The sequence below is a fragment of the Callospermophilus lateralis genome, chromosome 10 (genome assembly GCF_048772815.1).
Source record: "Callospermophilus lateralis isolate mCalLat2 chromosome 10, mCalLat2.hap1, whole genome shotgun sequence".
Classification (NCBI taxonomy): domain Eukaryota; kingdom Metazoa; phylum Chordata; class Mammalia; order Rodentia; family Sciuridae; genus Callospermophilus; species Callospermophilus lateralis.
Genome location: NC_135314.1, coordinates 41,457,545 through 41,474,295, shown reverse-complemented (window position 1 = coordinate 41,474,295; position 16,751 = coordinate 41,457,545). Strand labels below are relative to the sequence as shown.

Below are 16,751 nucleotides of genomic sequence, written 5' to 3'. Positions count from 1 at the left end.
CTGAGCACTGGGTAAAATGGTGGTCCCATTCCAAGTTTTCTAAGGAATCTCCTTACTTTCCAGAGTGGTTGTACCAGTTTGCTGTCCCACCAGCAATGTATGAGTGCATCCTTTCCCCCACATCCTTGCCATCCTTGTTACTTCTTGATAATTGCCATTCAGACTGGAGTGAGATGGAATTTCAGTGTAGTTATAATTTCATTTCTCTAATTGCTAGAGATGTTGAACATTTTTTCATATTTTTTGACCATTCATATTTCTTCTTCTGTGAGGTGCCTGTTCAGTTCCTTTGACTTTTCTTTTTTTTAAAATATTTATTTTTTAGCTGTAGTCAGACACAATACCTTTATTTATTTATTTATTTTTATGTGGTGCTGAGGATCGAACCCAGGGCCTTGCACATGCTAGGCAACCACTCTTCCGCTGAGCCTCAGCCCCAGCCCCTGACTTTTCAGTTTTTAAATGGCTTTGACATTGTGTTAGTTGAGCCTAGCAGCAACCTTGTTAAATGGGCAGGCTAGATACTTACCTAGTTAAATAAGTCAAGATTTAGTCAAGTCTTGCCCAAGAGTTGTCCTCACTGCAATGATATGGTCAACACCCGAAACTTAAGAGGGGCCACATTCAAACCACACACGGAAACTTGGGCTAGTTTGTTTACTTGGGGTGTTAGTGATGCTCCCATTGGAATGATGTCCTCAGAGTTTTTATAAAAAACAAAAGCTCCCTTTGAATACAATGTAAAAGGAAGGATGGAAAACCAAGGCCACCGCAAATCACACTTGGTAACAGTTACCCCACTCAGGAAAGGTCTGTCCAGATTCCGAAAGTGCCCAAAGGAAAACCATGACACAGAGGGAAATTCAAGCTATCTTTTTTTATAACATTTAAATTATAAAAGTAAAAGTGAGTGTTGACAGAGCAATAGGGGCACTTTCTGCTTAGTGTTCCTCCTGTTATGGTTTAGATGTGGTGTCCCCCAAAAGCTGATGTGAGACAATGGAAGTTTCAGAGGAGAAATGGTTGGGTTATAAGAGTCTTAACCCAATCCGTGAATTAATCCCCTGTGGGATTAACTGAGTGGTAACTGAAGGTGGGTTGAGGTGGCTGGAGGTGGGTCACTGCGGGCTTGAGTTCGGGCTATATATTTTGTATGTGATGAGTAAGTCTCTCTGTTTCCTCGTCATCACGTGGCCACCCTGGGCCACACTCTCCTGCCATGTTCTGCCTCACCTTGAACCCCGAGGAATGGAGCCAGCTTTTCTGTGGACTGAGACCTCTAAAACTGTGAGCCTCCAGATAAACTTTTCCTCCTCTGCTACTGTCTGGCTGGGTCTTTTGGTCACAGCAGTGAAAGGCTGACCAGAACACCTCCCTAGGTGGCATTAAGGGGCTGTTGTTGGACACTTTTGTCTGAGGCAGCCAGCAGCGTCTGACTCTGGGATGACCGAGTTCGTAACGGGGGCGTCCAGGGGCCCAAGGAGACAGGGGAATCTGGCTGAGGCTGTGAGAGCTGAGGGGAGCTGTTTTCAGGTGTGACAGATATCATCTAAGTACAGAGAACAAAGCGATGACAGACACTGCTGGTTCTGGTTAAATGAATGTCCGCCCCCCCATCCCGTTAGTGCCCTGACCCGATCCCATTCAGGGGACCAACACCCTCTCGCCCCGGGGACAGTATGGGAGAAGCTCAGACCAGGTACCTGCCCTCCCCAAATGGTAGCTGAAGGGTCTCTGAACTTTCCCTCTTGGAAGTTGGGAGCCCCCTTCATATCACCTGTCACAGTCAAGGAGCAGCATGTATCCTAGAGACACAGCCAGGGCTCAGTATGGGGCTGGATGAGGCACTGGAGCTGCCTAGTGCCTGACTTCAAGCCAGCTGTGCCACCCTGAGCACACCCCACGCTGCAGAAAACATGATGGTGTCAGCAGAACCAGCTGTTTGGTGATTCTAAAGATATTTCCCAGAAGTCTTTGCCCCTAAGGAACTGCTTTGAATTGGGACCTGAAGTCACCACAGGGTAAAACATGGGCTAAGTGCCATGAGAGGTGACAGAACAGGTTTTTGGATGGCAGAGACCCTACCAGAGCTGCCCAGCACTAAAGAGGCAGCATCTCATCCACCCTCAGATGAGACAAGGGCTCTTCAGACCCAATGTGGAGGACATTCTTAGGAAGGCATGACCTGAATGCAAAGCTGTAGCAATTTATTCAACTGTGCTGTGGCTTGAATGACAAAAAGTAAAGGAACTCTTGGGGACTGCTTAAATAGGAAAGGGGCTGGGGAAGAACGATTTGTTGGTATTTCCCGGTTCTGACTTGAACAGGGTTCTGATACACAGTAAACTGCCTTTAAATTTTTTAAAAAATTTATATGTAAAAATTGTTTATAATTATGGTGGGTACCATGATATGTTGATGTGTGTATACATTGGGGAATAGCTAAATCAAGCTATTCAATATATCACCTCACATATTATCTTTTTCTTATGCTAGGAACACTTAAAATTTCCTCTCAGCATTTTCCAAATATATAACAGTATAATAAACAGTGCTCACCATGATGTACAATAGATTTCTTGAACTTATTCCTCCTAATCAAAAATTTGTGTCCTTTTACATCTCCCCAATAGGTCACACCCTCCCCAGCTTCTGGCTGCCACCACTCTGTTTCTATGAGTTCCACTTGTTCATATTCCTCATACAAGTGAGATTAGGCAGCATTTGTCTTTTTGTGCCTGGCTTACTTCACTTAACTGATTATCCTCCATGTTCACTCATGTTGCTGTAAATAATAGGGTTGCCTGTTTTTAAAGCCGAATAGTAGCTATGTATGGTGGCACATGCCTGTCATCACAGCAGCTTGGGAGACTGAAGCAGGAGGATCATGAGTTCAAAGCCAGCCTCAGCAACTTAGAAAGGCACTAAGCAACTCAGTGAGACCCTGTCTCTAAATAAAATAGAAAAATGGGCTGGGGATGTGGTTCAGTGGTTAAGCATCCTGGGTTCAACCCCTTGTACCCCACCCCCCCAAAAAGAAAAAAAAATCTGAATAGTGTTCCATGTGTATATACACCATATTTTCTGCACCAGTTCATCCACTAAGGTACACTTAGGTTAATTCTATATCTAGAGTGTTATGAATAACGCTGCAATGAACATGGGAGAGATTTTTTTCTAGGGGTATGTTTTGATTCTTTTGTGTATCTACTATAGGATTTTGCTTTGTGGTTATCATGAGGCTTAGAAGAAACATCGTAAAATAGACTATTTCAAGCTGGTAACCATTTTACCTTGACTACATAAAATAACTCTTACTCCGTCCCTCCCAAATACATTTTAGGGTTTTGCTCTCACAATTTACATCTTTTCATTGTATATCCCTTCTGCTTTAGTTCTTCAGACTATAGGAATAAGAAAGGTAACCACTGAGTTCTAGTTAAAAATCTCAAGGCTCCTCGGCATCAATTTTAGGCTTCCTGGGAGACCTTCTGATACATACACTGGGGAGGCAGCACCGCTGGAATCACAGTTCTGAGTTCAAAGCCCTGATCTGCCACTTCTTCACTGTGGCTGTTTGTTAAATTGCCTATCGTCCCTGAGACACCTCCTGTGGCTGCCATGGACACCCATGGCAGTCACTCAATGCTCCACCACTTCCTTCCAGATGTTAGGAGGTGGTGCCTCTTCATACCCTCTTCCAGGGGCAGTAAGTACCCTGTGCTACTCTGGGAGGAGTCCATGATGAAAGCTAGGCAGACACTTCTGGGCATGTGCCACGCACCTGCCCCACACTAACTGCTTGCATGTGTGATCTCATTTCATCTTTATAACTGCTCTGCTCTACAAGGAACTGAGGCTTCAAGAAGTTGTGATTCATTCAGGAACACAACTGTGCATGGATCTATTTTCTGTTAAAACTCACTATCTGTATCTAGTTTTACATCTACTTCCTGTGGGTTTGGTTAGCATCTATCATGAGAGCCAGATCATTCCTGAGTGAACTGATGAGTCAGGGTGTCTGAGCATCTGAGGTGGGAGCCTAGGTCTCTGGGTAGTGATCTCCTGTGGCTCCTGATTCAATGGTATATAGTTCCAGGACTGAAAACTGTACAGGTCCCACTCTCCTTAGCAGTCCTGCCCCTGCCATAGCAGCACCTGGGTAGCTGGGTTCTACATGGAGCGTTTGTCGGAATAAAGTCAATGTCCCCTTAGAGCTACTGAGCTATGGCTCTAAACATCCTCTATGAGTTAACAGACTGACAGCCAGCCTGCCAGACTGCAAGACAGAGACTTTTATTGTTAGGGAGGGCGTCTCCCACTCACATGGGTTTTAACATAAATACATCAACAGCCTCTGCTCTCTTCATTGCTGTTTCTGTTACACTGTAGCTTGGCCAAGCTCTGCTCCCAGCAGCTGAAGCCCCCCATGCTACCCACTTGGAATGCCATCTTCTGGAACTCCACCGACTTTTTAGATTTTATGGGAAATGGGAGAAAATCCCAATGAGCAAAATGTATTTTCTAATGAACTGGATGGACGTATGTGACATTCCAAGCAAAACAAAATCGGCCAGTCTGGTGGACTAAAGCCGAGACAACACTGTGTATGGGGAGGCTACAATGGGCTCACAGGTGGGGTTTCTCCAGGATCCTCTGCTTGGGAGTGTCCAGAGGCGAGGGCCCTCTTCACTGCCCTGGGACTGCCTCTGGGCTCCAGGGCTGGGCTCTAGGGTATTTCAGTCCTCGGTTACAGGTGGGGGAATGAGCTGCAGCTGGAAGTTCTCATTCTGAAAGATGCTGTTGAAGGCTGGTCCACTCTGGGAGCCACTGAACGGCCTGTAGCCCTCACTGCTGCGATTCTGGGAGAGTTCCGTAAGGAGAGCCAGCTGCAAAGAAGCGGACATATATCAGGTAAGCTGGTGGGGCAGAGAATCTGTGTGGGGGTAGGGTGGGGGACAGAGGTGCACAGGGCCTCAGTTCCCCACCTTGGCTGAACCAGGTAGTGCTACTTTGTGGGAAGAGTAAAAAAAAAATGGTTTAGACCCCAGGGCTGGAACTCACAAGCTAGTCGTGTGGCTTCAGGCAAGTCCCCATTTGATAATGATGAGATTGGACATTCGCTCCCGGGGGCACAGAGACTGTGCTCTCTGACCAAGCAGGGCTGTCTGATCCTGGCCCACCCATACCTGTTCTTTTCCACTTGCTGTGTGTGACCCTCCTGCCACCTCTCTCCCTGTGGAGGTGAGGTTCTCCACTCCCAGTTCATCTCATCCTCCACCCCACCTCTGTCGGAGCCTTCTCCCCAGAGAAAGTGACCCTGAGTTATGACTGCTGGCTCTGCCCTCTCTCTTTTATAACCTGGATAGCTCCAAAGAAAGGGACACTCAGCCACAAACTCAAACTCAGGGCCTCAGAGCAGAACTAGAGGCTCTACCTTCACCAAAGGAGTGCACCCTGCTCTCTACTTCCTATTTCCACCATAGCCACTATAATAGCTCTGTTCTGAAAGACCCCAGTCAGGAGGGAACATACAGCAGGAGGCAAGGGCATGCCAGCCCTTAGGAAGCCAGCTCTGCCCCTTTGGTGCCCTTTCTCTCACCTAAGCAAGCTTTCTGCGAATTGGGAGGTTGACGGTCTGGCCCCGAAGATGTCCTTAATGGTCAGGGAAGAGTCCCACACCTGGGGGTCCGAGATGTTCCACCTGCTCTGTCTTCGCTTGTTGCTCCCCTTCTTTAATAAAGGGAACCACCTGGACCTGCCCCTCAGTGCAACTCGAAGGCAAACTCAAGGACACCATGCAAAGCTCCCCCGTAGCTGAGGGTGGGACCTCTGTGTCCCATCACTAACATTTTGAGGAAACCTGCTTAGGCTCGATGACAGCCTAGGGAAAGTGATCACCCTGGAGAGAGGGTGACTGTGAAAAGCCAGCCAGAGACTCCTCAGAGCAACCCTTCTGTGTTTGGCGCCATGTCAGAGGTTACTGGGGACCTATAACAGCCTCAGGGAACTGCACTGAGTATCTTTCCAGTGCCAGACAGGTGTTGTCCATAGTGTTACTCTAATCCTCCAACAACTCTCTGGGGTGAAAATGCCAGAGTCCTGAGAAGTTAGGGTCACCCAGCATTAAGCAGCAGGAAGGAATTCAAACTCAGGTCGAAAGGCCACTGTGGCTCACCCAAGCTGCCCACAGCCCTGCCTTGTAGCTGTCCTCTGACCTCTGGCAAAGGGTCTCCTGTCATACTGGCAATAATGGCACATGGCTCACATGTGTCCAGTTGTCACTTCTGTGAAGGGACCCATCTGAAAGCCCTTAAGTGCTAAGTGCCAATATATAAAAAATAATCTAGTCCCAGGTCCTGCTCGTGACACGGCCATGGTCTAGTTCACATTCAATAACTCCCAATACAGAAGCTCTGACTGCAGGCACTGAGCTGGCCAGGGACACACATGGGGGAGGCTGGCTCAAGCAATGAATCAGGGCTTCCACTGGTACCTGTGCAGGTTACACAGAGACATCCCTCGCTCTCCTTGAGCACCACCTTGTGCCACCTCCTTTTTTTGCTGTGAAGCATCTGAAAGGAGATTGTCCCCTGGGCTTTAAAGAATGGACAAAGACACTCAACTCTTGCTTTCTGAACCCCTGACGTAGAAAAACCAACCATAAAAAATTTTTCTGCTCCTGTAAGATGGTGGATGCCTATGATTCCAGAGACTCAGGAGGCTGAGGCAGGAGGATCACAAGTTCAAGGTCAGCCTCAGCAACTTAGTGAGATCCTGTCTCAAAGTAAAATAAAATTGGCTAGGGATACAGCTCAGTGATGGAGCACCCCTGGGTTCCCAGTACAACACACATGAAAATGTTTCTTCTTAAGAAAAAAGATATTTTTGTATTCTCCTTCTGTAACTGAGTGATCAACAAATTGATGGGCCTGAATAAGAGCTTAACATTTAGAAGCAGAAGATTGTCCTTGGAAATCCAGCACCTCAACTACTAGGAAGAGCCTGGCTGTGTCTGGGAAGGGATGGGGTGGCACCAGTTCAACAGAGTTGCTGGGAGACATTCAGGAGGCCACTGGAGAAGTCTCCCAGACCAACTTCTACCCAGATCAGCTCTTGAAGTGGAAGGCCATTTTTGGTCTGGGCTACAGAGAATGGCCCTGGCCTCACAGGTGTTTGCCTAGAAGTGTGGGTGGGCACAGGGCACCCAGGCAGAGGCACAGCACAGGAGCAGCTGGGTGGGAAGGAACTCAGGGAACAGCTGGGGACAGTGGGTGCTGCAGGGTAGAGGTGGTGGCAGGGTTTGGACTTCCTCCCTTTAAGCAGTGGACAGCCAGGAAAGGTTTTCAGAAAAGGGTCAACTGGTCAGTCAGATTTGGAAAGAAGCTCTAGGCAGCAGCATGGGTTGGGGACAGGAGCATTGCTACCTGATCAGAAGACCTGAAGTGGCCTCTGTGGTGACAAAGAGGCCTGCCCCAGGACAGTCGCAGTTTGGAGGGAAAAGAGAAATGGAGAAGATGCCTAAGGTGAGTGGATGGAGGATGGAGGATGAGACCAGTGCTACTCTGAGGGACTGAGGCAGGCACTAGGCAAGCAAGAGCAGGCAGAGAGGCGAGTGAGAACACTTCTGAAGTGCCCACGGGATGCCAGACTGATGTGTGGCTGTGCTCGCGTAGCCCTCCCTCCAAACCTGTACTCTTCTTCCAGTTATGGAAACCAAGAGTTTCAGCCCATGGCCTTTGGAATTAAGGACAATTTCCCAGTCTCCACTGTAGTAGGAGTGGCCATGGGTCTACCCTCCAGACCGTGGAGATAAGAGGAAGTGGTCTGTATGACTTCTAGCACTGTCCTAAGAGGGAAGGCTCGTCCTCATCTTCCTTTTTATAACCATATAAAAAGGAAGCTCTAACCAGGGTTTCTGCACCCTGCTGCAGCAACCATATTGAACCATGTGAATCTTAAGCCACAATGTAAGGACAGCAGAGTCACGAAAAAGGAAACCCGGAGGGTGGTTCATAGAAGATGTCCTGGCTACCTGCGTTTCTACTTCCATCTTGTTTAAGCCACTGCTGCTTTGAATTTGATTTCATGGTCCAAACTAGTTGGATCAATGCAGATGCCCAGGACCTCGGAACAGATTAGGCAGCCACTGACACAAATAAAGGCTCTGGCTTTTTTTCTCTGGAGGCAGGAACATAGAAGCCCACCCATGTCCCCACAGACCAAAGGGGTAAGGGCCAGATCTCTTTCCACTTCTGCCCGCTTTGCTAATTCTGAGTGCTCCTTGGGCTAGAGGACCGTGTGGCCATAACAGGGATGCCAGGGAACCTCCCAGGCTAAGGAGAAGGCTAGACAGAGGGCTCCAGACAGGTCTTTCCAAAACAGTAAAGTATAAATGGGGAAACAGAGGTAAACAATCATACAGACTTTACCCTGGAACTCCCTCGGTACAGATGGCAAAGCTGATCAAATGCCTGGATTTGTTGTGGATCCAGAACAGGTTCTGAGGTTGCCTAAGAAATAAAAAATAGTAAGGATTAATAACACCGTGTGGCTGGTTCTTGGGCAGTCAGTGAATTTGTCCCATACCACGGCAAAGCAGGACATGTGGTTCCTTCATTCTTCTGAAGAAAATCTATTCCACCAGCTATCAGGGAGACAGATTTTACTGAGCATTTATTACAAATGGGCTTGTCCCTCCAAAGTCTTTCCTTGGCACTACCCAAATGGACCTATCTATGGACTCTTTTCCCAATGTGGTTTCCTTGTGAGCTTCCTTTAGGGCGTCTTAATTCCTCTCTGCCAGTAATTACTGTGTGAAGCAACTCTGCTCCATCCAACCTGAATTCCATATCCATCACTTGATATGGCCAGCAAAGATGCCCCTTCTCTGTGATAGAAGTGGGGATGCACTATAGATGAAACTGTGCCACTTCTGTTTCACTGTAAAGCTGGCACCCACCTGAAGGGTTGCAAGATGAGTCTGCTGCTGTTTGGGAGAAAGTCTAACTTGCTCTGTGGAGTCGTGTTGCTCCACCTGCTGCTGGGGTGGAACAGGCCATGACTGAGCTCTACTCTTAGTGGATCTGGTTCAACTCATACTTGGACAGAGTAGTAGGATCCTGGGGGTGGCAGCCTTAGGACCTGGAGTCAGAAGTTAATCTGAATACTAGTTCTCACACTGGCCTGCTATGTGACCTTAGGCATGTCACTTTACTACTCTTGAGACTCACCTGTGACCAATGGTAATGCTTACCTCATGAAGTTACTGAAAGTTAAACCAGCTGAAATTGATATCTAAAGCCTGCCTGGCAGCAGGCAAGGGCTCAGTATATGCTAGCTTTTATCACAATTTAGAGATACCCTTAAATTGATTTCAGAAGTGTTTTTTGTGTATATGTTCTTTCTTTGCTCTGGATTATGAACTCTCTGGGAAAGAATTCCATAACATAAACCCAATGTAAGATGGACTCAGTGATGGAGGGCCTTGGTGTCCATGTGAGCTGGGTGAGGGAAGAGGCACTGACAGGGCTGCAAGAGGTGGTCTGAAGACATGTGCTGGCCTTGCAGGAGTGCACAGGATATGGAAGAAATTCAGGAGGGCAATGAGCAAAGGAGGCCTAGGACAAATACTACCACTGTAGCAGTTACCACATACTGAGAATCTACTATGTGCCAAGCTGTGTGCTGTTTCTCATGGGTCATTGCATCAAATCCACTCTATGAGAAAGGTCCCGGCATGTCCATTTTCCCCCCACTAAGAAGAATCTGAACTTTAAAAAAGCTTGACATACAGAAAATTTAAGAGGTATGTTAATTTAGTTTGTCTTCTAGGGATGGCTTTCTTCTTTCTCTCAAAATTTTCATCACCCTTAGGAGAAAAAGCCTACACAGGGCTAACAGAAGGAAATTCACCACAGTCTGCCTCTTGGCTAGGTGGAAAGGATGTCTCAAGATCCAGAGAACAGCAGCCAGTGACAGGGCTTCTAGAATCCCATGTGGCACCCTGAAGATAACGTCAAGGATGATCTAGCTTCAGACACCAGTGCAGGGCACAGCCACCTCATTTCCTGTATGTTCAGCAATGTGGAGACGGCTGAGAAGGAAGTGCTGAGCAGGGCAGGGTGTCCCCGAGTGAACAGCAGAAAGAGGGGAGGCTCCTAAAACTCCCCTTCATTCTCTGGGTCTGCCAGACACACAGAGGTCCCTCTATAACCTGAGAAATGTTAAACTTGCCTTCACACATTTTAACACATTTGTCCTCAATATTATTTAGTAGGAAAGATAATCACATTCTTGGAGAGAAAGTGTGTGGAACACTGATATTTCTGTTTTTTTTTTTTTTTTTTGTACTGGAATTGAACCCATGGGTGCTTTACCACCAAGCTACATCCCTAGCCTTGTTTTTCATTTTGAGTCTCACTAAGATGCTGGGGCTGGTCTCAAACTTGTGATCCTTCTGCCTTAGCCTCTGAGTGGCCAGGATATTAGATGTGCACCACAGGGCTGGCTCTGATGGATTCTATGGAAAATGCCCAAGGGAGTTCCAAGTCAAAGAAGATCTGAAGGTCTGACAAATACTACAAACCCAGCTCAAACCAGAGTACAAGGAGGAAAAATATAATTACCTCTGAGTGACTTAACAGTGGAAAATATGGTCCTAACACCTGACTTTTCCAATTCCATTAGTGTTACTAACAAAAGCTGGGGAGCAGAGCAGGGTTAGGACCTGTGCCCTATACAGTCCACTCAGCACCTTGGCTATGGGCCGGCTCGCCCACATTCCACATGATGAGAGAGAGCCACCTTGTCTGAGTTGCGCTTTGCTGAGTGCCTGGTTCCCATGGTGAGGGTTTAATAAGGAGGGCCCAAACAGACAAGGAGGGAGAGATGAGGTAGGACACTGGCGGTGAGGCAGGTTAATTAAAAAGGAGGCTGCAAAGACCAAGTTGGCAAATGACAGAACAACAAGAACAAGAAAAGATCATGCCCTACAGGGGTACTTGTATAAAGCAGCCCTTTGCCTTGAAGGGACATAATAAGCAAAAAAAAAATCTCATAAAATTGTATATTTCATGAATAGTTCATATACATGAGACACTACAAAGGAAAATGTAGGTAGTGCTGGACACTTCTGAAGAACTGGTGAAATTTCCACCAGATCATGCATTAGGAGAATCTGTGTCAGACACTGTAGTCTTGTATTAATTGTTTTCTTTTTTGTTTCTATAACAAGGGAACTCTGTCAGAGCCACAGGGTCTGCTGCACAGAACTAGCAATCGCATGGACTCTATGGCAAACATTTCTATGTGCTGTGATAAGCCCTGGTTTTATATTATTATTTCCCAGAGACACAAAGTTTTTTAAAAATATAGATTTCCTCGTTTATTTATTTCATCCTATTGGATATATTTTGGAAGCCTATTCCAATCTTTCTGGGAAAATGAAGGTCGTGTCAGATCATAAATAGAGAATGCTACTATTAAAAATAGAATCCTGCTGTCAAGTCCCCAGGAAACACTGCATTGCATATGGGTCTATGCTAGGCAGAATAAACAGCTCAAGCCCCTGGGGATTTGCTCACTGAGGCAGAAAGTACACCAGTCTCAAATGATGGCCCAGTCCATGTTTTCAGACCCAGCACTTCTCACATTTTAATATGCATAAGAATCATGGAAGGATCTTGTTACAATGTGGGTTCTGGCTAGCCAGACTAGGATGGGGCTTAACATGTTCCTAAGCAACACTGTCCGCACTTTGGCTATCTGGGCTCTCATCTGTACTAGGGAGCAGCTGAGGGTAGCTGGAGACTGCCCTGTTCTTCACTGAGTCCTAATGGCAACAGGACAATCTCAGGTTATGGGTTTTGTCTCCTCCTGATTCAAAATATACCAAAGTAACTGATTAATTAGCATTAATTTTTTCTAAGGTGGCTGACCTGATGAGGTATGCTGCTTGCCACATTCATGGAGTTTACAAGCACCTTGGCAAGCCTTGTTAAGAAAGTTTAATTAGGGCTGGGGTGGTGGCTCAGTGATAGACCGCTTGCCTAGTATGTGTGGGTTCGATCCTCAGTACCACATGAAAATAAATAAATACAATAAAGGTATTGTGCCCATCTACAACAACAACAAAAAACATTTAAAAATATATTTGATTAGAAGAGAATGTCCTTGCTATGTGGTTTATCTGAATCTTCATGAATTACAAGACTTACACCTATTTTACTAAGTGATAGAACAGGGTTCTGAGGAAGAGAAGGCCAGGAAACCTGCCCAGTATGAATGTAGACACCGGAAGAACCATCTTTCAAGCCACATGGAACACCCAGAGGAGTGGGCAGGGCTGGCATGAAGCTCTGGACTTGGCATAACTCCGTTTCTCCTCTAGGCTCATAAACTTCTAGAGATGCCAAGAGGTTTTCCAATGATGACATCCTTCCGAAATTGAAAAATATGGTTGTTCCATGGGTATGAAATAATGGGTGACAGATTCTTTCTCAAAACATAAATCATTACCTTGGGCACCCAGAGACCATTCACTGGAGTGACTGTTGGGAATGTCTAGATCCTCTGGAAGTAAAGTCACGGCAGGAGAGACATACTTCATTAGTGGGCAGAGCCACATGCATATCTGTGGTAAAGAGTCAAAAGCCAGGGCACTTGAGGGGAAATGAGAGAAATGTCTATTTGTAGACATGCCTAGGACTTCATAGGTCCTCAACATGCCTTAAAATTCTTTCCAAAGCCAGGCACAGTGGAGCCTGCCTGCAATCCCAGTGACTCAGGTGGGAGGACTGAAAGTTCAAGACCAATCTCAGCACCTTAGTGAGACCATGTCTCAAAATAAAAATAAAAAAGGAGCTGGTGATATACTTGAAGGTAAAGCATCTTTGGGTTCAATCCCCAGTATCATCAAAAAAAAAAAAAAAAAAAAAAAGGGAAAGAAAGAAAATCCTTCCACGAATAAGAGTATCTTCAAAAAAAAAAAAAAAAAAAAAAAGACCACAAGCATTGGTGATAAGAATATGTCATGAAGGGAAGGAACTCTCTACTCTAGGCCATGGTCCTGGGGTTCAAGAGATGGGACATGAGTACTGGGAGAGACAGATCCCTCGAAAAGTAGATCTTCACAGAGGCCCATGTGGCTGACCCTGCCCATGCAGACTTCTGAGGTGCTTCACAGGCTCATGGCCCTTCATGTCCAAGCCTCATGAGTGGGGTTCAGTTCTATAGTTCAACAGATACTTCTGGAGCCCCTACTATATCAGGTCCCAGCGAACAAAGAGGAATAATATGTCAAGAGGAGTTAAACGTCTCACAGATTCTGGGGTATTACAACCCCACATAGAGATTTCACCTTCTCCATTGTTGATAGAAAAAAACTAGAGGTTCTTAAAAGTATGAAAATCATATATTGCATATCTGCTAGGGCAGGTCTTATTTGAAATATACTCTTATACTGTCTACATAAGCCATCAAAAGGTTCCTGAAATTATAACATTTGGGGGGTTCTGTACATTGGGCTCAGAAGTCTCAGCTCTGGCCCCCTCCCAGAATGCCTCCACATGACCCAGGCATAACCTGACTGCTGTACTCACTGTGGACTGTAATTATCTGTCTCCCCCACTAGACTGGGAACCCCCTGAATATCAGAACTGGATTTTCATCTATTGAACTTCTATGCCCAATGCTCTGTATCCCAAAAAATGTTTGACAGATTTACCAAGTCATCCCATATCCTGGCTTGTTTTGAACTGTTGATTTCAGGTGTAACAACAGGCAGCAACTTGAGCTCTCCTGGTCCCATGTGAAATTACTGGCATTTGTCTTCCTGTTTTCAAGAACTTGGACTCTGTAAAGGATTTTAGTGATCTCTGGTATGTTTGTCCTGTATCAGTTGAACTATCCATTTCATTTTGTTTAATTCAGATTTAGGGAAAAATTATTTTTAAAATGTTATAAAATATAAGTACTAATTCTTTTAGGAAAGGGGTAAAATTTTTCTAATGAGTGGACTTTGGTTAAAAGTCCTCCTATTAGGCTGGCTCAGTGATAGAGCGCTTTCCTAGCATGTGTAAGGCGCTGGGTTTGATCCTCAGCACCACATAAAAATAAATAAATAAAATAAAGGTATTGTGTCCATTTGCAACTAAAAATATTCTTAAAAAATAAAAAGCTCTCCTACTGTCGCTCCCCATTCAGTGAGACTAAGGCCTGTTGGATGGGTCAGGACCTGCTCCTAAGTGCTATGACACTATGGAGGCAGGGGGAGGGGCCTGTGCTCTAGAGTTCTCCTGCCCAAGTCCAAACCCTAGCTCCAACAATAACTAGCAGCCCACTTTAGGCAAGTTGCCTATTCTCTCTGTGCTGGGTGGTTTTTGTTTTTGATAACATGGGGACAGTGGTAATAGCTACACCACACGAAGGGGTTGAGAAGACAACAGAAGGAAATGCACGCATGCCCAGGACTTAGTATGTGCTGTTAACTGGAGGGCCAGGGCCCAGTGGGCCTGCAGGCACAGCACACAGAGCCAGTCTCCATGAGGTAAGTCATGTGGTCCTTGTCCTAACATGGCTCCAGAACCAGAAAGAAAGGAGGCACTGAAGCATGGTACACTGGCAAAACAGGCAAGACGAGGTAATGGAAGAGGGGGATGTTGCCCCTGAGGGCTGTGGGGACAGAGTGGGGAAAATTTCATGACAATGAAAGCCTGAGGACAGGTCCCTATTTGTCTGGCCTGGTCACCAGTGTCCAGCACTGTGCTTGACACAGAGCAGCTGTGGAATCATCATCTACTGTCAAACTGAGGAAGGGATGGAAGAGTGAGTTGCAGATTTTCTGCTTCTTAAACCCTCTGTAGTGCAGAAGAACACAGGGAGGGGATCTGGCTGACAGACCTGGGCTCAGCCTGGATTTTAGTTGAGTGGCTCTGGGCAGGGCATGTGGCATCTCTAAGTCTTGGTTTCATTAGCTGTAAAACTCGACTTTGCAGAATTATTGTAAAAAATAGAAATAACATGCAAGCTGGTATCTGTTTGATGTTTAATAAATGGCAGTGGTGATTTGTGCCTGGGTTATTTACACCCCGAGAGAAGTGCCTGGGAGAAAGAACCAGAGGCTGGGAATCAGGAAACCCGAGCTGTCATTCTGTCACTAGCTCCATGTATACCCTGAGCAGGTCACACCACTGCTCCGGATCTGTGTGCCAATTTATTACAAGGCAATGCCAAGTTGGGCCACATCAGGGAAAGACCCGGTACCATGAGATAATATGTATTTAGGGCACAAGAGTTTCAAGAAAAATAGTAATGTTTATGGAAGCTAATCATTGCTTTTATTGCATAATCAGAAGCAAACTAGGGCAAACAACTAGAGGTGCTGTCACAAAGACTCATGATAGCCCTGAAGGGAAATAACAGATTCAGTCTATAGATGCTGTACAGAGAAACCAATTTTCCAAATCAGTGTCATGCACAGAATAAAGGGGAAATAACAAAATTTGAACACAGTCTTAGTCTGGCAAATCCATAAACATATAGCACCCTTCCTGGCATTCCCAGACCTCGAACCTCCAGCACAGATGAGGAGCGATTTTCCAATTGCAAAGGAAGGAAACTCGCATTTGATGCTGTCTGCTACAGCAAATTTCTTTCTTCCCCTGTAATAAAGTCCAGTGATAAGAACCGAAAATTAAACTATAGCAGAACATTAGAGGAAGAAACAGTGACCACCCTAGAGATGACCTTGTAATACAAAGCATTAAAGTAAATCCGGTGGAAAATGAGGTCCTGATGATCTACGAGACCCCCAGGGAGAGGGACATGGGGCTAACCCAGTGCCCAGCACATTTCAAAGCTCAGTGACTCACAGATGTGGTGGAAGTGAGAGCTGTAATTACATCCCCTGGAAGGAAGAAACAAACCAGGGCTGTCAGGATCCATAGGCCTCTTAACCAGAACATCAAGCTCCGCCACAGGGAAACATGACCACTGCCACCCTGAAGGCTGGTTCCCATTATTAGGGATAATAATCATTCTAGGGATTCTGGATAAGAAGCATTCCAACAGACATGTGAAGACAGTCACCAAAGCCTGAACTCTGCTTGTTCATTTTTTATTCTTTATAATAAATAATACCTTAAAATCCAAATCCTAACATTTCACTTCCTAGTTGTCTGCCCACACTAAAACACAAGAAGGTCAAACCTAATTTGTAAGAGACTTGGAATACTTTGTATTCTTCTGCAACATTATCATCTTTTTTTTTTTTTTTTAAATTTTAGGCACCTTCACAGGCATTTCTATAATTTGCTGGCAGAGGTGGAATAGTATGAATAGAATGAGAACCATATTGCCCAATTCTCTCCTGCCTGCCCTCCACTTCAATTTCAAATTTGTTCCAAGACTCAGGAAACCTCTGCCACTACCTATGCTGTTTCATACTGGAGGTCCTAACCATTTAAAGCTCTTGCTTAAAATGAGATGTTGGTTTCAGATATGAAAGCAAACCAAATACCTATTTCCTTCCCTAAATACCTATTATCTACCCCTTTCAAACAGAAAATAACTTTTCAAAACTCCCACCCAAAACACAACCTGATCCCTCATACCCCTGCATGTACTAATGCCTAAACTCTCAACAAGTCACAACTAATAATGAATTAGGTAATAAAATAATAAAAGAGACAGACAAGTTGCTAAGATACCTTCAGTGTGGGAGAACTGGGCAGAATATCTCTGAAGAAGAT

General features: G+C 45.6%; 1 protein-coding gene across 3 annotated transcripts in view; it reads right to left on the bottom strand.

Moving 5' to 3' along the window:
• Window positions 1-4,280: 4,280 nt before the first annotated feature.
• The window catches only part of Vps8 (VPS8 subunit of CORVET complex), a 247,054-nt gene continuing 234,583 nt past the window's right edge, over window positions 4,281-16,751 (bottom strand). For all 3 annotated transcript variants that reach the window (XM_076868965.2, XM_076868966.2, XM_076868967.2), the window contains 2 exons: window positions 8,433-8,513; window positions 4,281-4,889 (listed from right to left, as the gene is read on the bottom strand). In XM_076868965.2, coding sequence (XP_076725080.1) covers window positions 4,751-4,889; window positions 8,433-8,513 — 220 coding nt within the window. In that variant the 3' untranslated portion in view covers window positions 4,281-4,750. The remainder of the gene's footprint in view (window positions 4,890-8,432; window positions 8,514-16,751) is intronic.